This window comes from Notolepis coatsorum (genome assembly GCF_963971535.1).
Source record: "Notolepis coatsorum genome assembly, chromosome: 11".
NCBI classification, from domain to species: Eukaryota; Metazoa; Chordata; class Actinopteri; order Aulopiformes; family Paralepididae; genus Notolepis; species Notolepis coatsorum.
The window spans coordinates 62,467,019-62,494,883 of record NC_140175.1 but is presented as its reverse complement, the minus strand read 5'-3'; the positions used below and the strand labels follow the sequence as shown (position 1 = coordinate 62,494,883).

Below are 27,865 nucleotides of genomic sequence, written 5' to 3'. Positions count from 1 at the left end.
CTTCAGTTTGTTCTCTCTGGTAGTCTCAGTCTTCAGTTTGTTCTCTCTAGTAGTCTCAGTCTTCAGTTTGTTCTCTCTAGTAGTCTCAGACTTCAGTTTGTTCTCTCTGTTAGTCTCAGACTTCAGTTTATTCTCTCTGGTAGTCTTCAGTTTGTTCTCTCTGTTAGTCTCAGTCTTCAGTTTGTTCTCTCTGGTAGTCTCAGTCTTCAGTTTGTTCTCTCTAGTAGTCTCAGACTTCAGTTTGTTCTCTCTAGTAGTCTCAGACTTCAGTTTGTTCTCTCTCTGTTAGTCTCAGACTTCAGTTTGTTCTCTCTAGTAGTCTCAGACTTCAGTTTGTTCTCTCTAGTAGTCTCAGACTTCAGTTTGTTCTCTCTAGTAGTCTCAGACGTCAGTTTGTTCTCTCTCTAGTAGTCTCAAACTTCAGTTTGTTCTCTCTCTGTTAGTCTCAGACTTCAGTTTGTTCTCTCTAGTAGTCTCAGACGTCAGTTTGTTCTCTCTCTAGTAGTCTCAAACTTCAGTTTGTTCTCTCTGTTAGTCTCAGACTTCAGTTTGTTCTCTCTAGTAGTCTCAGACTTCAGTTTGTTCTCTCTCTAGTAGTCTCAGACTTCAGTTTGTTCTCTCTAGTAGTCTCAGACTTCAGTTTGTTCTCTCTGTTAGTCTCAGACTTCAGTTTGTTCTCACTCTGGTAGTCACAAGACACGAGCAGGGGCTTGAGGGGACATGCTACATGGTGTTTAGGCTCTGGTGGGCCATCTTAAGTATCACTGAAAACCTACAGCGTGTCATGGTTGCTATGTCAGGAGGATCTACTGTCAGGAGGATATACAGTCAGGAACATATACTGCCAGTTTAGCAAAAAAAACACAAACAAATGATGATGATTCATTTGCCAGTATATATATAGATGTTTATCCTTCTCATATATATAGTTCTGGAAATAGTTGCTGACCTGAAACCGGAAATAACATGATCAATGACCTGGCGCAAGAAATTAAATGATTGTATAGCAACCATCTACTGCATACTTTAAATGTTGGCGCTTTTGGTATACATACAAATATCTATAGTGTACCGTTTTTGCATATTAACAGATCACATTGCATATTGCGTGTATAGGAAAGATACGCCAATCGATAATCTATCATATGCTTCAGGGCCTATAACTCGCGTTTTTGGAATTACAGCAGAAAACCTTAAAAACATACATATATTCTCGACGGTATTAACACAACAATGTATGAATGAAAAAATATAACGTTCCCACATCCGGAACTATAGATACCCGATGTTGAATGGGCCATAGTAATGCAAAGAAGGTAAACATCTCCATAGGCTTACAGCAGTGGCAGACTGGACCCAATGATGGGTACAATGCACGGCACCCAATGTGTTAAGAGCTCAAGTCAATAGAGGGCCAAAACTGAAATGTGTGATGTTATCAGGTATAAAGTCGATGACACTGAGAACACCCAGGAGAATGTTCGGAGTAAACTGGTAAATGGTGTGTTTAAAAAAAAAAAAAAAAAAAAAAAAAAAAAAATACATTCTATGGGACCACAAAATCAATCTCCCATTCATCGTCTGAGGGAGCAGCTCCAGACTTTATACCTGATGACAAGTTTTTAGTCATACCTCTCTGGTTTCTGGCTTCATGAGAGTGTAGCTCATGTTCACAAATATTGATTGAACTTTCCTGGGCCATGAAAATTACATATAGGAATGACTTCATAAAGCGTCATGTGAGGAGCCCACAATGCAACGCTCACACAGCATTGTAATTCCACGGTCAGAGACAGCCGGCTGTAATGTAAATGCCTTCTAGCCGTTCCCCTTCTGTCTTGGTAACACCATACCATCGCCAAACACAGTAATTACTAGAAGGCTGCCTTTGACTGCAGAAGGACAATGCTCTGTGCATGTTGCATTGTGGGTGGTGTTCCAGGGATCACTTGGCAGCAGACAGCAGGGCGATGCTTCCAGGGTTAGGGTTACCTGTCGTGTTTGTTCTCCTGTGCAGCCCTCAAGAGCTCCTGGATGTTCTTGGTGATCTGCTCTGTCTTACAGATGACGTCCTCTGTGCACGGCAGGGTGGAGTCTGGCTCCACCTCCTCCTCCACCTCCCCTTCCCCTGCCTCAGAGGACCAGCCTTCCCCTGGCCAGCTACTGTTTCGATTCACCCTGGAGAAAGACAGACAGACAGGTGTCAGTCGGATAGACAGGCTGTATAATACACATCTATACTGAGGACAGACAGGCTGTATAATACACATCTATACTGAGGACAGACAGACAGGCTGTATAGACATGTAGACATCTATAATAGACACAATAGACTGTCCCTGACTTCCTGCTAAACTCTATGTCTACAGGTAGTGAGTTCAGTTCCACTGGCACTGCTGAAAAACAGCTTGGAGTATTAGCTCAATGGAAGTCCCCCATCACTGCTCAGAGCCCCAACCTCCACCTTGTTCATGTGTTCTATTGACAATTGTATTTAAGATAGCCTAGCTTAAAACTCTGGGAGAGGTGTTTTTAGCCAACAGCTAGGCTAGTAGTCTGTATCCGCTTCCATTAATTTTTGCTAAGCTAGGCTAGCTTGCAGCCGGATAGCTTTCTACTGAACACACTGGGGGGAAATTGGTCGGGAGAAGACAGTAAGCGCATTTACCATAATGTTAATGGCTCTGTGCTCTAATGACTCTGAATCTTTATCGGCAGTGAAAAATACAGGAGTCTGGTTATAAAATATATAATTTGTATTATTATATTATATTTATTTAACCAGGTGAGTCACATTGAGATTACAAAATCTATTTTTCCAGAGAGCCCTGACCAGGATGCGTGAATATTTTAGGCAACCAACTTGTGTTTAGCGTTTCTCTGATTGGCCACTACGCCCATGTGACCGCGGCAGCGCGAGAGAGCTGCAGCGCGGAAATAGGCTGTCTATTGCCTCGCGCTGCAGCGCGGAAATAGGCTGTCTAGTGCCATTCTCTAAGACAAACTCTAACCTTAACCAGCTCCTTAACAGCGCCTAAACTTAACCCTTCTAACCTTAACCAACTCCGAAACAATGCCTAACCTTAACCATAACCAACTCCGAAACAACGGCTAACCTTAACCATAACCAACTCCGAAAGAATATTGCCATTCTCTAAGACAAACTCTAACCTTAACCAGCTCCTTAACAGCGCCTAAACTTAACCCTTCTAACCTTAACCAACTCCGAAACAATGCCTAACCTTAACCAACTCCGAAACAATGCTTAAAGTTAACATGCCTAAACTTAAAGGGGAACTCCACTTTTTTTGGAAATTAGCTTATTTAACATCTTCCCTGGAGTTAGACAAGAAGATGCATACCTTTTTTGTCTCTGTGCGTGCATTTTAGCTTTGGGAATAGACGCTCCGTTAGCATAGCTTAGCTTCATCACTGGAAGTGAGGCAGGACAGTAGCCTTACAGTGCCTTACAGTGTATTGCAAGGTCTGACATTGACCAAACTTGATATGCATGACCTTGGTGGGCTCTAGGTCAACTCCTGAAAAGGGGGTCAATGTCAGACTTTGCAATCAAAAGTTAGGGGGCTAATAACCCTTGCCATAATTTCAGTGCGCCCCCTAACTTTTGATTGCAAGGTCTGACATTGACCCCCTTTTCAGGAGTTGACCTAGAGCCCACCAAGGTCATGCATATCAAGTTTGGTCAATGTCAGACCTTGCAATACACTGTAAGGCTACTGTCCTGCCTCACTTCCAGTGATGAAGCTAAGCTATGCTAACGGAGCGTCTATTCCCAAAGCTAAAATGCACGCACAGAGACAAAAAAGGTATGCATCTTCTTGTCTAACTCCAGGGAAGATGTTAAATAAGCTAATTTCCAAAAAAAGTGGAGTTCCCCTTTAACCGGCGAAAGAATGCACGTAAAAAAAAAGAAAAAAGAAAAAAAATTGAAGGGAATCGAACTTGTCACCAACGGACCGCAGGATCCACAGCAAGGCAGCGCTACCAATTGAGCTAGTTCTGGATGTTAAAAAAGGGGGGATTACTGCTACATAATGCTGCCGCGACAGAGCTCCGCGGCAGAGCTCCGCCGCTCCGCTCTGCTGCTGCCGCGTCGCCGCGGGGGCGTGGCTAGACGCAAGTTGGGCGTGGCTAGACACAAGTTGGTTGCCTTTAATATTTAGGCGACCAGGATAGCAGTAATACAGTGTTGCAAACAACATAAAAGCAAACATTAAAAACACATATAGCTACCAAAACACAGTAGCAATGAACAGAATCATATGCCTAGAAAGACAGACAAGAGGAAATGGAATATAGCTAAGGAAGCAATTACAAATTTAAATGGAACCTGCCTCCAAACCCTTCAGTACAAGTTTCAAGTTTCTTTATTAGTTGTCATACAGACGTACAGAATACTTTTATACAAAATGCTTCTTTCTGTTACGCTCCAGAGACTGTGCTAGACAAAAATAGATAAGTATAAAATAAGTATAGCAAGTATAAAATAGAAGTCAAGTATGTGGACAAAAGTGTTCAGTATATACATATATACAATGTACAATGCAGAGTAGAAGTAACTGAGTTACAATACAATATACTATATACTATACAGTGCAAAGCAGAAATGGGATGAGGTACAATTTAGGTACAATTTACAGTAAGGTGTAATGAGGTATGGGTTGTAGTGCAAATTCTTTACCAATCAATATAAAGTGTGTTTAGGTGTTCTTTAAAGTGGGTAAAGTGGGTGCTGCAGTGAGTTGTTTGTTTAAAGTGAGTGTGTGTGTGGATGTGTGTGCTGTGCGTGCATTTGATGGTTGTTACATAGTGTTATTGTCATTTAGCATTCTGATGGCCTGAGGATAGAAGCTTCTTCTTAGTCTCTCTGTGCTTGCCATGAGACTCCGGTATCGCTTGCCTGACCGCAGCAGTTCAAAGAGGCAGTTGTTTGGGTGGCTGGAGTCTTTGATCATTCTCTTAGCCTTACCCATGCACCGCTTGTTGTAAATGTCCTGGAGAGTGGGAAGCCCCCCTCCAATTGTGCGTTAATTTCTTAACCTGTTAAGCTGTAGCCTTATTTTCAGAAATTCCGCCTAAAAGTACATGCCCAAGTAAATGGAAGATTGCTCCACTTCTACAAGGTCGATTTGCATGTTCTTGGTATCTAGGAACATCTATGGACCTGGGGGAATGTATTCCCAGTGTCAGAAATATTGTGTCTGTTACTTAGCTTGAGTAAATTGTGATGAAACAAAGGAGAATATAAATTATGATTTTATTTAGCATCTTTGCCGGTGAATAACACCATGTTATAATTGTGCTGCATCTGACCTCGCTCACTGAGCCCATTCAGCACCTTCTTGAGATCAAGTGTACAAAAGATCTAAGCAAATTAATAAAGGGAAAATTATTAAACAAAGATTTGTAGATACAGTACTGAATTATAATCCATTTGAATTATTCAAAATAGAATTATGAGCTATAAATGACCTTATTATGGCGAAGGAGAAAAAGCTCCTCTTTCCAATGGCAGTGTTAAATCTGGATTTAGTCATTTCCTCACGGTTTTACAATAAAAGACAGATAGAATTAGCATTTTTCGATAAATTCTTATTTTCAGAAAATCTTAAAAACATCGGTAGCCAAACGTAGTGCTGAAATATACACTATGACTACTGTTTTGATAGGGTTAAGGTCTTTACTCTTGGCTACATTTGAAAAAGAAACACAACATTAATTAATACGGTCTGTATTGATCGATTTATGATAAAAACACCAATTGGGGGACCCTACAGCTTATTAATGTCCTAATCGGGATCAGCTCATCTAGCTGTAAATCTGTCTGCAAGTGGTTCCAGGCTGCAGAGGCAGCGAACATAAAGGCCTGTTTGCCAACTTCAGTGTGAACCTCAGGGAGGGACAGTAAGAGGGTGTCATTTGAGCACAAACCAGACTTACTCGTTTTGCGTGAGATATACACACAAACCATACTTACTAGTTTTGAGTGAGATATACCCACAAACCATATGTACTAGTTTTGAGTGAGATATACCCACAAACCAGACTTACTAGTTTTGAGTGAGATATACCACCCACAAACCATACTTACTAGTTTTGTGTGAGATACTGTATACCCACAAAGGTAAGAGGGAAGCAGGCCGTGGATGGACTTGTAAATAGATATGTGTCAATGAGTTAGTCTGCATGAGGCCAGTGAAGGCCACTGAACCCTGATGTATGGGGTGCAATGGTGAGTGAGAGCTTTACATCCTGTGACAAACGTCAGAGTACTGAACACCAGAAGAGAAGGAGCCTGGTCTGTTCACACCAGAAGAGAAGGAGCCTGGCTGTTCACACCAGAAGAGCAGGAGCATGGCTGTTCACACCAGAAGAGCAGGAGCCTGGCTGTTCACACCAGAAGAGAAAGAGCCTGACTGTTCACACCAGAAGAGCAGGAGCGTGGCTGTTCACACCAGAAGAGAAGGAGCCTGGCTGTTCACACCAGAAGAGCAGGAGCATGGCTGTTCACACCAGAAGAGCAGGAGCCTGGCTGTTCACACCAGAAGAGAAAGAGCCTGACTGTTTACACCAGAAGAGCAGGAGCGTGGCTGTTCACACCAGAAGTGCAGGAGCATGGCTGTTAACACCAGAAGAGAAGGAGCCTGGCTGTTCACACCAGAAGAGAAGGAGCCTGGCTGTTCACACCAGAAGAGCAGAAGTGTGGCTGTGTTCACACCAGAAGAGCAGGAGCCTGGCTGTTCACACCAGAAGAGAAGGAGACCGGCTGTTCACACCAGAAGGGCAGGAGCGTGGCTGTTCACACCAGAAGAGAAGGAGCCTGGCTGTTCACACCAGAAGAGAAGGAGCCTGGCTGTTCACACCAGAAGAGAAGGAGCCTGGCTGTTCACACCAGAAGAGCAGGAGCCTGGCTGTTCACACCAGAAGAGAAGGAGCCTGGCTGTTCACACCAGAAGAGAAGGAGCCTGGCTGTTCACACCAGAAGAGCAGGAGCGTGGCTGTTAACACCAGAAGAGCAGGAGCATGGATGTTCACACCAGAAGCGCATGAGCCTGGCTGTTCACACCAGAAGAGAAGGAGCCTGGCTGTTCACACCAGAAGAGCAGGAGCCTGGCTGTTCACACCAGAAGAGCAGGAGCGTGGCTGTTCACACCAGAAGAGCAGGAGCCTGGTTGTTAACACCAGAAGAGAAGGAGACCGGCTGTTCACACCAGAATAGCAGGAGACCGGCTGTTCACACCAGAAGCCATTTCTCCACGCTGGTCAACAAGAGATTCTGCTCCAGTCACATGTACAGGCACTCATGGCTAGCAGAGAAAATAGATGCCGAAACTATCTCTGAAGATTGTGTATGAACGGTCCAGTCGATTAACATGAGCACCGAAAGGAAACTGGCTGCTCTTCCCGGTGCTTCGGCATCCGGTGTGACTCTGTTGCAATCGGAAAAAAAAATTGCAATCTCGATTCATAGACCTATGCAATCTCATTTCTAAGTTATGACGAATTCTTTTTTATAAAAGAAAAGAAAAGTTATTAATTTTTTTAATTTTTTTTAACTTTTTACTTAACTTTTTAAATTATTTTATTGAAAAAAATAAGAATCGTGAGAGAATCGTGATCTCAATTCTTAGAGAGAAAAATCGTGATTCACATTTTAGCAAGAATCGCCCAGCCCTACTGCAAGGCTAAATGTTTGCCCCCAGGCTGTAACTGCATCAACAGCTGCTGCCCCGGCAGGGAGCCTACGAGAAGTTCAGAGAGTCATATCATCTGCCTCAGTAGGGAGCATACAAGAAGTTCAGAGAGTCATATCATCTGCCTCAGTAGGGAGCCTACAAGACGTTCAGAGAGTCATATCATCTGCCTCAGTAGGGAGCCCACAAGACGTTGAGAGTCATATCATCTGCCCCGGTAGGGAGCCCACGAGAAGTTCAGAGAATGGTAAGTAAAATGGTAAATGGTCCAAAGTGCTTTACAATTTGTTCCTCACAATTTACCCATTCACTCACACATTCACACACCGATAGCGGAGGCAACCATGCAAGGTGCCAACCTGCTCATCGGGAGCAGTTAGGGGTTAAGTGTCTTGCTCAGGGACACTTCAACGCGCTGCCTGGGAGGAGCGGGAATCGAACTGGGAACCTCTGGATGTACCTAGCATGCATGTTTTTTATGCTGTTGGAGGAAACAAGAGTACCCGGAGGAAACACAGGGAGAACATACTAACTCTATGCAGAAAGGCCTCCCAACAGGGTTTGAACCCAGGACCTTCTTGCTGTGAGGCAATAGCACTAACCACTGCACCACCGTGCTAAGCGATACACAGAAATACAGTACTCGGTCACAGTGAATCACTCCTGAGTCGTGATACTGGATCTAAAGACTCTTGGTACACAATTGATAACATGTGAGGGGTCCTTACCCAGCATCCTTCAGTTCCGAGTGGTTGGGTGTGTTGTCATAGTCACTACCCAGCATGCTGCTCTGGCCCTCCAGACTACAGCCCTGCAGTAAGGAGGAAAAACACAAGTCACAGTGAGAACACAGGCTCATCTTCCATTATCCACAACGTGAAGAGCACATAGAATACTTATTAACCAGGTTTCTTGATGAAGCAAATTGAATCAGAATCATGCATTTCTGAATGAAACAGCCATGTTCCTGTCATCACACACCTCATTTGGTTTCAAAGCAGGAGAACAAAGAGAGAGAGAGATAGAGGAAGATCATCTGAAACCACAGCATGGATCCTTGTTGGCAGTAGGTGATGCGGTGAGTTCAGGTGTGAATGCTGTTAGTTCGTCTGAAGGAGTCCTGTGGTTAAATAAAGGGACTCTACCCCATGACTAGAACAGAGAGTTTGACCGTAATCTGTCTTCAGAAGATATTCTGTCTCCTCATTTGTTCTTTCAGACTTGGTTTGGGAACTTTGGGAACTGGGCAGCAGAATATACTACCATTCTACTATTATTATGTTCTACTCTATTATTATTACAATTTCCATTATTATCTTTTTTCCTGCCTGTACCTCCCCTCCCCATGCTGCTATTACACCCGAACCTCCCCAATGAGAGTACCGGTAATAAAGGAATACTTGATTCTTCATTATTGATTTGTCAAGTAAACGGCTGAATATTATACTGCAATACACAATATTATATTATACACAATTTCCTCCAAACGTACACTTGACTTTGAGGTCAGGGCCCCTGCACCACACCAACACTCAGAAAGCATCCCCCTGGGATAAATACATACAATGTAAATCAATAAATAAATACAGCTTCTTTCTATTTGGAAACTGCAATACTCCATATTGCAATTTAGAATTATTTTTGATTAACAGCAATACAAGGGTGAGGTGTTGGGGTCGCCGGTGGCTAGGTGGGGGCAGTAATACCAAGGATTCTGTAATAAAGCACAATGATGCATTAAAAGCTGCACCAAAGGGTTCAAATGGAACAGTTCCCGCCTACGAAGTGGGTGGGACTTTAATACAGGAACTATTGTTAACACAGTGAGATCACTGGACAAGTCTCAAAACAAACGCTAGATCTACAGGTCCGAAAAATATACATTTAGTGTCATAATGTTCTTACAATCCTTCTATTTCTAAGATACAGTCCAATATTTACCTCCATTTCCATGGTAAATAAAATTATAGCCATTCAGCCAAAACCTCTACATCTCTCACTGGGGTGAATGGAGCCTGTGCTCTAGTCTCCTCAGGGCAGAGGGCAGTAGGCCTGTGCTCTAGTCTCCTCAGGTCAGAGGTCAGAGGGCAGTAGGCCTGTGTTCTAGTCTCCTCAGGTCAGAGGGCAGTAGGCCTGTGCTCTAGTCTCCTCAGGTCAGAGGGCAGTAGGCCTGTGTTCTAGTCTCCTCAGGTCAGAGGGCAGTAGGCCTGTGTTCTAGTCTCCTCAGGTCAGAGGGCAGTAGGCCTGTGCTCTAGTCTCCTCAGGGCAGAGGGCAGTAGGCCTGTGTTCTAGTCTCCTCAGGTCAGAGGGCAGTAGGCCTGTGCTCTAGTCTCCTCAGGGCAGAGGGCAGTAGGCCTGTGCAGCTCACGTGACATATTATAGGAGGTGAAAAGGACTTGGTTAGTCTCCCGTTCAAAGGTCTGTGGTCAAACTAAGAAGGGTTGTGGAGGTGGTCTGAGCTGCAGCAGAGGCAGTGTTGCAGGCAGGCAGGCAGGCAGGCTGAGAGGCAGCAGACAGCAGCTTAAAGACAAGAGGGAAGGACGGTGAGAGCCCCGCCCCTCCCCGAGGTCTGCCTCTGGACAGAGAGGGGAGGAGCTTCAGTACTTAACCCTTCGAGCTCTGTCATCCAAGGACCAGGACAGGGAGGAGGGGAAGGTAGGGAGGGAGGAGGAGGCCTTCCCCAGAGGACCCCTCCCGATCTAGAAAGACCGGGTCAGACCAGGATGAACATACTCTACTGATGAATGAATGAATAAATTAAATGAATCAACACAGACCAGGCCTTATACCTCTGCTGTTGTGTGCCAACATTGTAACTCCTCTTGTCTTTATGTAATTAAATGTCCACATGTATCTCTACATGCTGAGTAACAATCATAAGCCTATCCATAAGATACTACTTAAATACCATTACTACTGCTACTAAAAGTAGTAATAATAATAATAATAATAATAATAATAATAATAATAATAATAATAATAATAATAATAATATGGGCACCACTCTGATAAATAAGAATGATTAAAGGGTCTTTGGAGATACAAGGATTTCATCCAGCAGCAGTGATATGGAGACATTGTGGGTAGTTCCTAGGGCTGAGGTAAACTCAATCTCTCAAATCAATTCACAAATGTACAGTAGGCTGGACACAGAGTGCGGTTCATACGGCAGAGCTAGGGCCGTCCCAGTGTGCCGGGTACCATCTGCTGAGCTTGAGTTTCAGTGTGGTGTGTAGATGAGAGCTGTGGGGTAGACAGGTTTTCTGTTGCTGTCTGAGAAGAACCGATTCTCAAAATTAAATGTTGGATTATTATGCAGATTATTACTAGCAGATCATTCTTATGCGAATGTAGGCACATTCTTGGAGGGGTAACCCCACCTCAATGGCAGTGATTGAGGTTTGGAACTAAGCATTCAAGTCAGCCCTAGATAGAGCATTCACTGGCAAGGTTTGATTAACAGGTTGAATAGGACTGGGTTGAAACTTTCTCATGCTAAAATTATTTTGTATTTAAAGTATATGAAAAAAATCCACCTCCGGAATTGACTGAGGTGAAAGTGATTTGACCTCAACCCCCGTCTGTAACGTGGGTGTGTTTTACATGCACAATGTAGATTGTATTCAGGATTCCTACTTTTCCCATCTGCGAGTTGGCGCATGTAAGCACCATGTCCTGTTTACAATAGACAGAATGAGCTCATATCCCTACTATGAGAAACCTGAATTTGACCTCTGGGATATGATCTGGCCCTGGATACTGAGACATGGGTTTGAATGTCTGTGTGAGTTCCATTTCCATGATCATGTTCTGCAATAATCTGTTTAGTAGCGAGGATATGAAACTGTATATACAGTAAACACGTTAAAGGCGCTGTAGATAACATTGAGCCACTAGATGTTCCACTAGAGCACCAGCATGTCATTTATCCAATCAGGTGCCTTCCATGAGGGGAATAAGGAAGTAGGGAGGGGATACATGCACGCAACATGTAAACAACAACATTAATTTTGGACCCGCCGACATTTTAACATTTTTATACAAATTATTTAATAAATCAATAATTTCTTTGGGGGAAAAGCAATAATTAAATTCTGCACCTTTCTAAAAGCTCTGTGGATGTATTCTTCTTTTTCTTTTAAATGGCTAGTCTACATAAACTGTTATCTATAGCACCTTTAACTGTGGCTTGATGGTGGACGTAGGCTAGTATGTGGAATACTACATGTAAACTCTCCTCACTGTGAGGCCGGTCCAGCAGGGAGTTGAGGCAGCGCTCCGTACTCACGTTGGTCGGGAGGGGCTGCAGAGTGAGCCTGTCCTCGCGGCGTGGCGTCTCGCCCCTGTGGGGGTACTGCCTCGTCCCCGTCTCGTACATGGACATGGGCCGGCCTCCGCGGGCGGGGGGGCGGCCGGTGGGATTGTGGGGATGCGGGGGCCCGCCGGGGGTCTGCCATCGCAGTGAGGTGTTTTCAGTCTGCAGGCAGCTCAGCTGGAGAGGGAACACGATCGCTCATATCAACTCTCCCCAGGGGATGATCGCCTTACATACCCCCCCCCGCTAAGCGTGGATCTACGCAGCTACCGGATATCAAGAGCGCAAAGGCGGAGCTGGTTTTTCTGTTGTTTTCTGAGTGTCATAATTAATGAGTTTTTACTGGTTATAATTGTAAATTATCTATGGTACACAAAGGATGCACCGATACGGACACCCATATGAGATATGGGCTCAATACCAGGCTAAAATAGAGATTCTTAATATTAAATCCTGGTATATGTAGCTACACGGTGTACTGGAATGTGTCAGAGCAAAGCAAACCGTTTACCTTTTTTATATATAGGGATATTAGAAAATGATTATCTGATTTTGGTGATGCCAGAATAGGTCTACATTGGACTATACTCAATTTATATTATATACCATTTAGTAAAAGTAAAGGATTAGACTGGTATTCTGGATTGGTTGATAATCAAAGCTAAAGATCTACTAAGATTTTTGAGCATTTGAAACAAAGCTCTGTATAGACTACATGGTTGAGTCTAGAGCACACGGTCACTGAGGCCCTGGCCTGACAGACAGACATGCTGCTTATGAATGATGGAGCAGAGGACAGCAGACTCTCCAGCAAACTACTAATCCTTTAATTACTAGGTCAGTAAGAATTGTTATCTTGCATTCAGACTTACCAAAGTAATTTCAAGATATCTAAAGTAAAATAAGCTTCATGCACTGGCTGACAATTCTATTGGCTTCAACACGTTTCACTTGTTTCCTGATGACTGGTTTCAAGCATTTTTATATTTCCGTGATGACTGGTTTCAAGATTTGAACTTGTTTCGTTACAACCAGTGTGATAAAAAAAATAAAAAGTATTTTTATTCAATTTATTTTTGGGCTTTCTGTATTTTTCCATCCATCCCAATTTTTTGTCATTATGCCTATTCACTTCCTGGTCGTTGGGTTGCGCGCATTGCCCCAGTGTCGGCCTGGGAAGGGTGTAGAACTACCACCTCCGATACATGTGGACCTGACAGCGAGGAGTTTCACTGGTGGAACGTAACGCGTGCAGAGGTTCACGCTATTTCCCCCAGATCCCCTCCCTGCTGAACAGGCGCCCGACCGACCAGTAGGAGTCGCAGTTTACAACGACCAGGACACACCCCACCGGCTTCCCACCCACTAACACTGCCAATTGTGTTAGTAGGGACGACTGACCGGAGGTACCGCTGAGTCGCTGATAGCAGAATTCGATCACAGAGTCTCTGCGGTGGTAGGCGAGTGCTTAGTCCAGTGCGCTACCCAGCCGCACCTGGTTTCAAGAATTAACTTTTTCATGATGACCGGTTTCAAGAGTTGAACTTGTTTTGTGATGATTGGTTTCAAGAATTGTATTTGTTTCGTGATGACAGGTTTTAAGAATTCAACTTGTTAGACGACTTTCCCAGACCATGGAAATAACATAGTAGAATTGTTATTTATTTATTTTTGGTAGATTTGTATTTGTTTATTGGACAAGCCCGGCCGAGAGGAAGGATGGGAGAAGATATGGGGAGAGGACATGCGGCAAAGGTCGCCGGGTCCGGGAGTCGAACCCGGGAACGCTGCGTTGCACTGCAGTGCGTTACGTGGTGCGCCACCCTGGCACCCATAGTAGAATTGTTCATCTGGGTGTTGTTCCCCTTTTAAATCTGTGTTTCTTGCAGTGAACCATCCCGCCAATTGCACGTCCACTGTAACTTCACTTCCTGTTCTGGGTCTCTTTGTTGTTGCTTTATTCGATAGGATTATTCGAGGAAATCAGGGGGAGCGACTTGAGAAGGGGGTGACATGCAACCAAGGTCTTAGGCCGGATTCGAACCTAGGATGTTGCAATTACATGCGTCCTAGCGTGGTGAGCCACCAGAACGCCCCTTCGCTTCCTGTACTAATAATAAATCTGCTCTGGTCTTGCAGGACATGCTGCATACACTATTGTTCCAATGAGAAAACAACAGCTGCATCCTCGACAGGACTCACTCTCCCCAGCATTATGTGACAATGTGGTTACTGTCGATGATATCACTGCTTTTAGTCTCCTTATTGCCCCGCCCACTCTCGCCACAGTTGCTTTCTATTTAGGGTTTTCTAGTCTTCTCTGGTCATGCCTCAAAGTGCTGTGGAAATGTCTACATCATCATTAAATACATAACTGCCTATGAGGCAACATACATATTTGTTGCCTGTTCAAATTCCTCTTATCTAGTTATCTTATTCCTACTCATCTAGCCTATCAATACAGTCAGTCAGGAAAGTGAATTATTGCTGCAGTTGGCGAAAATTAAAATATCACATAGTTTAACATGATTATGTGTGGGTTTCTTTGTTGTGAACGTGTATTTACATAGCAGTGGATTTCCACGCTTCACTGATGCACAGTATGCAGGAAAAATAGACTTAAAAACAAAGAGGCAGCATAAAATCACTCTTGTATTGTTGTAAACTGTCCTGTTTACATAAGATACAAATGTAAAAACAAAAGCTATTTTGACTGACTGTACAATACAATACAGTCAGTCAGCACAATACAGTCAGTCAGTCAGTCACAGCAGCTAAACGAACCCTGTGCTGAGCCTGAGTGCTGACAAACAATACACTCACAGCAGCTAAACTAACCCTACACTGGTAAACAATACACTCACAGCAGCTAAACTAACCCTACACTGGTAAACAATACACTCACAGCAGCTGAACTAACCCTACACTGGTAAACAATACACTCACAGCAGCTGAACTAACCCTACACTGGTAAACAATACACTCACAGCAGCTAAACTAACCCTACACTGGTAAACAATACACTCACAGCAGCTGAACTAACCCTACACTGGTAAACAATACACTCACAGCAGCTGAACTAACCCTACACTGGTAAACAATACACTCACAGCAGCTGCACTGTGACTAACCCTACACTGGTAAATAATACACTCACAGCAGCTAAACTAACCATGCACTGGTAAATAATACACTCACAGCAGCTAAACTAACCATGCACTGGTAAATAATACACTCACAGCAGCTGAACTAACCCTACACTGGTAAACATTACACTCACAGCAGCTGAACTAACCCTACACTGGTAAACATTACACTCACAGCAGCTGCACTAACCCTACACTGGTAAACAATACACTCACAGGGGAGCTCCCGTAGCTCACCGCATATCTCGGCGCTATTTCTGCGTCGGGGAAAACCGTGCTCGTCACGGATCTGGGGGACACAAGTTCGATTCCCGGACCCGCCGTCATTTCTCAGAATGTCTTCCCCTGCTCTACATCCCATTTTCAACCTGTTTCTGTCGGTCATGCTTGACCAGAAAAGCGATAAACGCTAAAAAATAAAGTAAAAAAAAAAAAAAAAAAAAATACACTCACAGCAGCTAAACTAACCCTACACTGGTAAATAATACACCGAGAGCAGCTAAACTAACCCTACACTGGTAAATAATACACTGAGAGCAGCTAAACTAACCCTACACTGGTAAATAATACACTGAGAGCAGCTAAACTAACCCTACACTGGTAAACAATACACTCACAGCAGGTTCTCATGTCTGCAATCTCTGGAGGATGATCTGTTCGGAAAGTGTTACACAACAGGTTTCCCATATTTACAGCATGGGAAAAGACAGGAACGCTGACTAGCAGACTACCATAACCAGTGGGTTAACAGGATCAGTCATGACTAAATTATCTATACTAAATATCTAGACTATAACAGATTACTAAAATACCATCAATATCATATAACTTCTCAAGTGGTATACTATTCATAATGTAGTATGGCAACAAAACATTGTTCTAAAATTATATCTCAGAGAGAGTCCTGAGTATCCTGGACCCCCCCCCCCTCCACCTCCTCCCATGGTCCTCTTTCTGGTCCTCTAGCCTCCTGAGTCAGCACAATACAGTTAGTCAGCACAATACAGTCAGTCAGCACAATACAGTCAGTCAGCACAATTCAGTCAGTCAGCACAATACAGTCAGTCAGCACAATACAGTCAGTCAGCACAATACAGTCAGTCAGCACAATACAGTCAGTCAGCACAATACAGTCAGTCAGCACAATTCAGTCAGTCAGCACAATACAGTCAGTCAATCAGCATAATATAGTCAGTCAATCAGCATAATATAGTCAGTCTCTTGGGAAAATGTCACACAACAGGTTTCTCATATTTACCAACGGCATGGGAAAAAACCATAGGAACGCTGACTAGCAGACTACCATAGCCAGTGGGTTAAAAGGATCAGTCAGACAGATGACTAAAATGTCATGTGCATGATATCACATAACTTCTCAAGTGGTATTCAAAATCAGATCATAATGTAGTATGGAAACTAGGGGTGTAACGGTACATAAAAACCAGGGTTCGGTACGTACCTCGGTTTTGAAGTCACGGTTCACTTCGGCACAGTGGGGGTACGTTTGCAGAAAGTGTTCCACACGGGGTGACGTAGTGTGCAGTTACTGTTAAGTAGGGCTGTCAACGAATATTCTATATTCTAATTAATAATCGACTTGTAAAAAAATAAATATATTAGATTGTAAAATGATTATTAGATTGTGAAAAAAAACAGGTCTTCTAGGTAGGTAGGTCGTTTGCGTCCGCCATACTATGAGGCTATGCTAAATTACAGGTAATCTCTCAGTGGTGTGCGTGGGCTGCACGAACAACATCCGGCCCTTTGCGCAAGTTATATTTTGGGAGGGGGGGGGGGGGGGGGGGGGGATTTTAAGTAAAAAATTTACGTAATGTATTCGTTGTATTCGTTCTGGTACACAGCGCGTACTGAACTGAAGGTCCCGTACTGAAACGGTTCGGTATCCGTTACACCCCTAATGGCAACACAACATTATTCTCCTGGAACCCCCCCTCCTCCTCTCATGTTCCACTTTACACAATACAGCCAGTCAACACAGTACAGTCAGTCAACACAATACAGCCAGTCAACACAATAGAGTCAGCCAACACAATACAGCCAGTCAACACAATACAGCCAGTCAACACAGTACAGCCAGTCAACACAATACAGCCAGTCAACACAGTACAGCCAGTCAACACAGTACAGCCAGTCAACACAATACAGCCAGTCAACACAATACAGCCAGTCAACACAGTACAGTCAGTCAACACAATACAGCCAGTCAACACAGTACAGCCAGTCAACACAATACAGCCAGTCAACACAATAGAGTCAGCCAACACAATACAGCCAGTCAACACAGTACAGCCAGTCAACACAATAGAGTCAGTCAACACAATACAGCCAGTCAACACAATACAGCCAGTCAACACAATACAGCCAGTCAACACAGTACAGCCAGTCAACACAATAGAGTCAGCCAACACAATACAGCCAGTCAACACAATACAGTCAGTCAACACAATACAGCCAGTCAACACAATACAGCCAGTCAACACAATACAGCCAGTCAACACAATACAGCCAGTCAACACAATACAGTCAGTCAACACAATACAGCCAGCCAACACAATACAGCCAGCCAACACAATACAGTCAACACAATACAGCCAGCCAGCACAATACAGCCAGTCAACACAATACAGCCAGTCAACACAATACAGCCAGTCAACACAATAGAGTCAGCCAACACAATACAGCCAGTCAACACAATACAGTCAGCCAACACAATACAGCCAGCCAACACAATACAGTCAACACAATACAGTCAGCCAACACAATACAGCCAGTCAACACAATACAGCCAGTCAACACAATACAGTTAGCCAACACAATACAGTCAGTCAACACAATACAGTCAGTCAACACAATACAGCCAGTCAACACAATACAGCCAGTCAACACAATAGTCAGCCAACACAATACAGCCAGTCAACACAATACAGTCAACACAATACAGCCAGTCAACACAATACAGCCAGCCAACACAATACAGCCAGTCAACACAATACAGCCAGTCAACACAATACAGCCAGTCAACACAATAGAGTCAGCCAACACAATAGAGTCAGCCAACACAATACAGCCAGTCAACACAATACAGTCAACACAATACAGCCAGTCAACACAATACAGCCAGCCAACACAATACAGCCAGTCAACACAATAGAGTCAGCCAACACAATACAGCCAGTCAACACAATACAGTCAACACAATACAGCCAGTCAACACAATACAGCCAGCCAACACAATACAGTCAGCCAGTCAACACAATACAGTCAGTCAACACAATACAGCCAGTCAACACAATAGAGTCAGCCAACACAATACAGCCAGTCAACACAATACAGTCAACACAATACAGCCAGTCAACACAATACAGCCAGCCAACACAATACAGCCAGTCAACACAATACAGCCAGTCAACACAATACAGTCAGCCAACACAATACAGTCAACACAATACAGTCAGCCAGCACAATACAGTCAGTCAACACAATACAGTCAGCCAACACAATACAGCCAGTCAACACAATACAGTCAGTCAACACAATACAGTCAGTCAACACAATACAGTCAGCCAGCACAATACACTACAGTCAGTCAGCACAATACAGTCAGTCAACACAATACAGTCAGTCAACACAATACAGTCAGCCAACACAATACAGTCAGTCAGCACAATACAGTCAGTCAGCACAATACAGTCAGCCAACACAATACAGTCAGCCAACACAATACAGTCAGCCAACACAATACAGTCAGCCAGCACAATACAGTCAGCCAACACAATACAGTCAGTCAGCACAATACAGTCAGCCAACACAATACAGTCAGTCAACACAATACAGTCAGCCAGCACAATACAGTCAGTCAGCACAATACAGTCAGCCAGCACAATACAGCCAGCCAGCACAATACAGTCAGTCAGCACAATACAGTCAGTCAGCACAATACAGTCAGTCAGCACAATACAGTCAGTCAGCACAATACAGTCAGTCAGCACAATACAGTCAGCCAACACAATACAGTCAGTCAACACAATACAGTCAGTCAACACAATACAGTCAGTCAACACAATACAGGCAGTCAACACAATACAGTCAGCCAACACAATACAGTCAGCCAGCACAATACAGTCAGTCAGCACAATACAGCCAGTCAACACAATACAGTCAGTCAGCACAATACAGCCAGTCAGCACAATACAGCCAGTCAACAGTCAACACAATACAGTCAGCCAACACAATACAGTCAGCCAACACAATACAGTCAGCCAACACAATACAGTCAGTCAACACAATACAGTCAGCCAACACAATACAGTCAGCCAACACAATACAGTCAGCCAAACACAATACAGTCAGTCAGCACAATACAGCCAGCCAGCACAATACAGCCAGTCAGCACAATACAGCCAGTCAACACAATACAGTCAGCCAACACAATACAGTCAGCCAACACAATACAGTCAGTCAACACAATACAGTCAGCCAGCACAATACAGTCAGTCAACACAATACAGTCAGCCAACACAATACAGCCAGTCAGCACAATACAGCCAGCCAGCACAATACAGTCAGTCAACACAATACAGTCAGCCAACACAATACAGCCAGCCAGCACAATACAGTCAGTCAGCACAATACAGTCAGTCAACACAATACAGTCAGTCAGCACAATACAGTCAGTCAGCACAATACAGCCAGTCAGCACAATACAGTCAGTCAGCACAATACAGCCAGTCAGCACAATACAGCCAGCCAGCATAATAATAATAATAATAATAATAATAATAATAATAATAATAATAATAATAATAATAATAATAATAATAATAATAATAATAATACAGTCAGTCAGTCAGTCAGTCAGTACAGTACAATATTCACTTTAAAAAATAAGAACGGGAGAGGTTCTTGTATAGTAAACAGAAGGATATAGCAAGCTAGCATAAGGACACATACAGTAGTATAACTGTAGATTGTATAGTATAGCATGTATAGTAGTGTACATAAGACCCAGTGCCTCATCCGTAGCTAACTGTGTATGCACTATCACAGGACCTTAGCATGTCTTACCATGCTCTTGTAAACTTTATGTACATATACCTGTTGTTATTGTTATTATTATTATTATTATTACTTGTATTATTGCATTGTATTATTGCACATCGTATTATTGCACAAATGTCTTATTCCTGTCTATTACTTGTGTTGCACATCGCTGCGGGCATGACCCCCCGCATTTCACTGTATGCTTGTATGCCGTGACAAATAAAACTGTTGACTTGATACAGTCAGTCAGCACAACAGTCAGTCAGTCAGTACAATACAGTCAGTCAGCACAATACAGTCAGTCAGTCAGTACAATACAGTCAGTCAGCACAATACCAGTCAGTCAGTCAGTACAATACAGTCAGTCAGTCAGTACAATACAGTCAGTCAGCACAATACAGTCAGTCAGTCAGTACAATACAGTCAGTCAGTCAGTCAGTCAGTACAGTAAGTCAAGTGACACTGGTGGTAGATGACACTTAATGGAAATATCAACCGAAACAGTTTACAGCAGAGATGGGAATTTCAACTAATTCCACTAATGATTAACCCAAAGTTATAGTTATGTGGATGAAATGTAATTTTAATGTTATCATTGTGTGTGACTGTGTGGAGTACATTTCAGTGAGCTTCAGTGAGCTTGTACAGACAGGAGCTTGGCCCCATTGACTTTGTTTTGGTTTGTGGCTAACTATCCAGTATGAGGAACAGATTGTGCTGAGAAAGGACCGATCTACATCATCATTGGCAAGTAAGAAATAGGGCTAGGGTTTAACGGAACTATTCATTTAAGATCAACATGGGCCTACCAACTGTTCTACTAGATTTAAAGGGAATGATTCAGATTGTTTAGGGGGCACTACAACATTATTATATACGTATTGTTATGTGTCTTGTAAGCCCATATGGGCTGGGCATACACCTGTATGTAAGACACAGAAATAAAAAACATCAATCATCACAACATGATAGAATTTAGAAAAAAGCCTCCACTGTAGTCTAGTCATGCCTGCACATTCATCAAGAACACACTTCAAAACCTTTTGGGGAGAGCGGTAATCAAAGTAATCTCACCAGGCAGCTCAATGAAGAAGTGAATGGCAAAATTCAATAATAGTGTTGTGAAGGATCAGATTAAACCGAATATATATATTTATTTATGGATATATATTTAATAGTATTTGTATATCGTTTGATATCCCCTGTATATTCCTTGTACAATATGCACTGAATATCCCTTTAGTCTACTAACAGCCCATAATAGTTTCATTCTACCATTGGACGAGAACCTGGCGCCAGCAGCCATGCCCCTTGGTTCAAGTTCAATCGTGCCGCCCAACATGTCGTGGCAAGCCCGGTTCCGCGTAGGAATACGTCTGGCGAAATACGAATGGTACTATTTGTTCACAGCGCATATATATATGGCGCAAGTTAAGTAGAACTTTCTTTTTAGTCCATTAGTTCTTTACCCTCCAACTAAGTAACAGACGCGAAGCCTCACCCACGACGCACGTGTGGTGCAGTAAGGCCTACTTGGCCTCAGAATAGGCATTGAGATATCGTGTGGATTAATAGTTGAATTGTCATAGTTTGGCACTATACCGTCGAGTTGGACGTATTTCTATTAAGCTAATAATAGTCTATTATGTATGGTGCATCGTTCGGTTAGAGTTATAAAGTGAGCAGTACCCCCATCGTTCCTGACGTTATCTGGAGTCTTAACCAGGCTGGGCAGACCACGTGTGGTGCTTGCATCCGAGGAGCTCCGGGCCAGGACGAGTGGACCTGTACATTGGATTACTTTACCCGGACGACGGCGAGCCTTCCACGGCTTGGATTATCTACATGCTTTGGGTGCTTTGATTATTCCATGGATAACGGCCAACACTGCTGAGTGTTGGAACTACCCCCCGGAGAGGAGTCCAGGTGAGACGGCGCTCTACCCCGAGTGAGGTCGCCTCACGTCTCTTCATCTGTGGACCGGCAGCTACCGTCCACCAGAGGGTCCAGCTGTATTCATCTGCGGACCGAGGTTCTGTGGGCATCGTGTTCAGGACTCTGAATTCTCCCAAGAAATCGTCGGCCAGATGGGATACCGCCAGCGGCTCTTCTAACCCCCCCCTACTGTCTTACAACCAGCGGGACCCCCCCCCCCCTTAGTGTATCCAGCTATAATCATTTAAGTACCATCGCTATAGTTCCCTAACGAACCAGGTTGTATACTTACTCCCTGCGTAACCAGAGATTGGACATTCAATGTTGATTTACCTACGAATACTCATTTGCCATACAAGTGCATTTCAAATCATAAATGTCATTAAGTGAACGTTGTATATACCCTTTGCTATATAAAATATTCGATTTATACATTTGTGTGGACTTCGTTTCATCAGGTGGGAAAGTGTTCATCATATCTATATCATGTACTGGATGGCCAGAGGTTAAAGTACAAGCGGTAGTGGTTTAATAATACCATACTTATCAATACAGTCAGGGAATTGTACCCCTCAGTTACAATTGGTCCTTCGAGCCGGAGGGTAACTAGTGTAATATTAATATAGTGTTATTAATATTGAAATGGCCTATGATGAACACTCCACGAAACGGTCCTCCTAACGTAGAACGCCCGCAGCGCAGACGACAGCCACCTCAGTACTTAGAGGATTACGCTGTCAGTCAACTACCTAGCCTTCGACAAACGGTAAACGGGGTAAAAGTAGAAAGTAAAATTATGTCTGACCTTAACGACCAGGTTTCCCCGACCACAGAGGCCCAGTCTGCACGGAAGAAGAGGAGGAAGAAGAGGACTCTGCACGGAAGAAGAGGAGGAGAGCGCCGAGGAAATAGAGCTCCAGGACTCCCCAACGAGTACACCCAGGAGCGGCTCACCCAGGAGCGGCTCACCTTCACAACCGTCTTCCCCCAGCGAAGCGGAGAGGATGCTACAACAGGCGTTCCTCGTCAGCCTGACAGCCTCTACCGAACGCGATCGACTTCAGGGTGAACGCGATCGACTTCAGGGTGAACGCGATCGACTCCAGACACAGCAACGGAGCGAAGAAGAGCGCATACGCCTGGAGATGAGACGCCTTCAGACGGAAGAGAATATGGCAAGAGACCGGGCCGACGCCCAGCGCGCCGCTGCCGGTGCCCAAAGAGAAGCGGATCTCACCAAGCGCGAAGTCGAGCGCGACAAGTTACAAGCGCAGCTAATGGAGCAGCTGATCCTCAAGGCAACACCCTCTCCCTCCGCCAGGGGTTCAAGGAACTCGTCGAGACAACAGTCAAGGGCAGCGTCTCCTAGCCGAGCAAGCGACCCTGAACTTGACCAACAGACCAAGCCTATACCCCCCGCAGACCCCCTTCCCAGACCCGTCCAAGCGAGACCCAGCTACAAGGAAGGAGCGGCATACACTGCGGAGAAGCTAAATAAACGATTACAGGATCTAGAGGACCTGATAGAAGAAGAAGAGGGAGAGGAGGAGAACCAAGCCCGACGACAGCACAGTACTCCACCGGACCAGGAGGTCCAGTACAGCCCAGGCTATACCCCCGCGGCGCTGCGCTACAGACCCCCGACTCTATTCACGGGTGAGCACGACCAGCCCCGAGGAATAGCACCTGGACCAGCGGGCCATGGTACCCTGTCGGTACCAGCCCACAGAGAGGCGCAAGAGGAGACTCGCCTAGGAGGTCTCTCCCCCAACGCTCGCCGATGTATCAGCCATCCACGGCGTCATACATTGCCACGCCGTCGTTTCCAGACTTCACCTATGAGAATCGAGCACAGTACACGGAGCTCCGGATGTGCTTAGAGACAATGATGGTGGATGTCGCTGATGAACGCCACAAGTATGCAATATTACTGAAGCACCTGAAAGTACCGCGAGCGCACAATATAGCGCTAGCCTATGCCACCTCTACGACCCCATACACCGCGGCCCTAGCAGCGCTGGACCAGAGATATGGACGTATATGGGATTACGTAATCCAAGAGATAAGGCATATTGATCGCCTACCCCCAGCAACAGACAATCGCTCATTAGACGACCTGTCAATCAAAGTGCAGTCCCTGGTAGGGATGCTGGGAGCGCAACGGGAAAAGGGCATGCATGAGCTATACGCCAACTCTAACGTCGAGAGGATTTTGGAGAAGCTGCCACCCGCAAGACAAGAGCGTTTTAGGCGGCAGAGAGACTACCGGGATCCTAACGGCCCCGAACCATCCCTCCTTGATCTAGCCGACTTCCTGGCGAGAGAAGTCAGCAGCTTACGACTGGATACGTTCGGGCGGAGCACGCCAAGCTCCAGAGAGGGACCCAGGAGAATAAATGATGGAAGAAGATCGGTGACTGTCATGCACCAATCAGAGTCAGTACCGAGCAGTAAGAGCCACAGCACCCCCTCGAGAAAAGAGAAGTGGAAGATGGTGTGCCCCTACTGTGAGAAAGAACACTGGCTGTCACAATGTGACCTGTTCACAAAGATGAATGCAGAAGAAGTGAGTCAATGGATAAAGTCCAACAGGCGCTGTTACCGATGTGCGCGCAGTCACATGGCAGCCGAATGCCGCCTAAAGAAAAGGTGCAGTCGGTGTGACGGAGCCCATCTAGATATACTACACGACAGTAACAGAAGACGGCCTTCACCTGCACCATCGAGCGGCACCAAGGCAAGTGTCATGTACATTGACCCCGCCAGCAGCAGCGGCGCCCAAGTGCTCTTAAAGGTAGTCCGTGTGACATTGAGCTACCAAGATAACGTCATGGACACTTACGCCGTCCTTGATGACGGGTCAGAGAAGACCCTTCTGCTCGCGTCCGCTGCGGCCCAGCTGGGACTGCGGGGGAGCGAGAACCAAATGACGATTCGGACAATAAGAAGAGATTTAAAGAAGATAAAGGGCGAGAATGTCTCCTTCACTATCGCAGCAAGCGGGCAGCCAGAGCGACGGTATAAGATTACAAATGCTTTCACCAGCCAAGAAATAGGACTATCGCAGTACACCTACCCCATCGCCAAGCTGATGGATAAATATGTGCACCTGCGTCAACTACCTATCCCGCTCATAGACGGCGCCACCCCGACCCTGCTGATAGGCTCCGACCATGCAGAACTTATAGTCCCGATTGACCGGGTCCATACAGGACCCCGAGGCTGTCCTGCAGCAGTCGAGACCCGCCTAGGGTGGACACTACAAGGCCCCCTCGCTAAATCTCTCAACCGAACAGCAGCCACTAGCTGCCTCCACTCCAGAACGACAGAAGGAGACACCACACTCCTGCAGCATGTCGAGAAGAAAATTGACTGGCGACGTCGTGCGCTGCTCCGCGCCTCCCTGATCAAAGACGGCTTTGATCTCCGGCAGCGGGCCAGCAGCGACCCCCCAGTATTGCGCAACCTCAACCCAGAGGTCGCAGAGGACCCAGCAGCAGATGAAGAGGTCCGACACAGTGTGAAGAACAGTTTCTACGTGGACAACTGTTTACAAAGCGTTTCGACTCAAGAAGAAGCCGAGGCTCTCCTAATCAAGCTACGCGCCTCCCTGATCAAAGGCGGCTTTGATCTCAGGCAGTGGGCCAGCAGTGACCCGCACGTATTGCGCAGCCTCTCCCCCGCGGACAAGGCTGCCAGCAGCGAGACCTGGATGGCGACCATCCCAGGAGAAGCCCAAGAAATGACACTAGGACTAGTCTGGCGCTTCAAAACAGACTCGCTCCACTATAGACACAAACCCCTGACTCCAGAGCAGGGAAGGTCGACGGCGACACCGACCACCAGACGGAGTGTGTACAGAACACTCGCCAGACAATATGACCCGTTGGGATGTATTCTACCTTACACCACCAGGGCAAAGATGATTGTACGAGCACTATGGGACAAGGACCAGGGCTGGGACGACCCAATACCCGCACACCTTGCCTCCACATGGAGAGAGTGGGAGACGGAACTCCGCTCACTCCCAGGCGTCAATATACGCCGCAGCTACTTCCCATCCACAGTGAGGCCAGAGACATGCAAGATGGATCTACACGTCTTCAGCGACGCCTCCGAAGTAGCCTATGGATCGGTGGCCTACTTGCGTGCCCAAGAGAAGGGAGGCGAGATACACACCGCTTTCATCCTGGCTCGCTCAAGAATAGCCCCACAAAAGCAACAATCTATCCCGCGTCTAGAGCTCTGCGCAGCCCTAGCAGGAGCGCATCTAGCCACGTTAATCCAACGTGAACTCACCATTCCGGTGCACAGAACAATCTTGTGGTCAGATTCCACGACAGTACTCACATGGATCAAGTCTGATTCATGCAGATACAAAGTCTTCGTGGGAGTCAGAGTCACCGAGATTCAAGAGTTAACAGAAGCAGCGAGCTGGCGGTATGTGGACACCAAACACAACCCAGCTGACGTCATCACCCGGGGAATGTCCCTGGATGACCTCACCCGTCGAAACATCTACAGTGACGGACCAGAATTCCTCAAGCTCCCGGAAGAAGAGTGGCCTACGCCCACCCCACGGGAAGCAAGTAAAGAGGAGGCTGAGAACAAGAAACCTATGTTCTGTGGACTGAGCACAGTCGCCTCCACAGACCCCAACATAGATGACTGCATTACCCTAGAGCGTGCGCAGCAAAAGACATTCCTGTGGCACCACCCAGAGATTCAGTCCACCACTGACATTTCAGCAGCTGACTACGAAGAAGCAGAACTTCTTCTACTACAACGAGCCCAGAGAGACTCGTTCCCCGATGAGCTAGACTGTCTACAGGGAGGAAAGCCCGTCCCATCAGACAGCAGACTGCTCCACCTGGCACCCGAGAGTGACGCCCATAATCTCATCAGAGTGGGTGGTCGCCTGCGGAGAGCCCCCGATCTACCGGATGACATTAAGTACCCGATAGTCTTGAACAGCCGACACAAGGTCACAGAGCTGATCATAAAGAAATACGACGAGGATGTACACCACGCAGGAGCAGAGAGAGTCTTCGCGGAGATCAGACGTCGCTATTGGATACTTCAAGGAAGAGAAGCGGTGCGACGCTTCCAGCGAACCTGTCTAGACTGCCGAAAGTGGCGCGCGCAGCCCAGCATACCACGGATGGCTGACCTACCCCCCTGTCGCCTCCGACTCGGCGACAAGCCATTCCACTCCACAGGCATGGACTGTTTTGGCCCGTTGTATATAAAGAGAGGAAGAGGAACCGAGAAGCGGTGGGGTATTGTATTCAAATGCATGACCACCAGAGCGATACATATCGAGCTCCTTCCGACCATGAGCACAGACTCATTCCTTATGGCCTTCCGAAGATTCACATCACGGAAAGGAAAACCGTCTACATTGTTGTCTGATCACGGGACAAACTTCAAAGGCGGAGAAAGAGAGCTGAGAGAGAGCTTCCAAGCTATGGGCCCAGAACTTAAGACCCACCTCGCTCCATCCCAGATTGACTTCCAGTTTAATCCCCCGAACGCACCCCACTTCGGTGGAACCTGGGAACGAGAAGTACGTTCTATAAAGACAGCGCTGTACGCCGTGCTTGGGGCCCAGACTGTGGCGGAAGAAGTCCTAATGACAGTCCTCACGGAGATCGAGGGAGTATTGAACTCGAAACCCCTCGGTTACGTCTCAA

The 27,865-nt window shown here is 45.6% G+C and overlaps 1 protein-coding gene across 4 annotated transcripts in view; it reads right to left on the bottom strand.

Moving 5' to 3' along the window:
* The window catches only part of LOC311236678 (ARF GTPase-activating protein GIT2-like), a 108,360-nt gene that overhangs the window by 35,309 nt on the left and 45,186 nt on the right, over positions 1–27,865 (bottom strand). For 2 of the 4 annotated variants that reach the window (XM_084324394.1, XM_084324396.1), the window contains 4 exons: positions 12,004–12,207; positions 10,325–10,414; positions 8,444–8,526; positions 1,993–2,178 (listed from right to left, as the gene is read on the bottom strand). In XM_084324394.1, the coding sequence (XP_084180520.1) occupies positions 1,993–2,178; positions 8,444–8,526; positions 10,325–10,414; positions 12,004–12,207 (563 nt within the window). The remainder of the gene's footprint in view (positions 1–1,992; positions 2,179–8,443; positions 8,527–10,324; positions 10,415–12,003; positions 12,208–27,865) is intronic. The other 2 variants (XM_084324395.1, XM_084324397.1) reach the window with 2 other exon arrangements.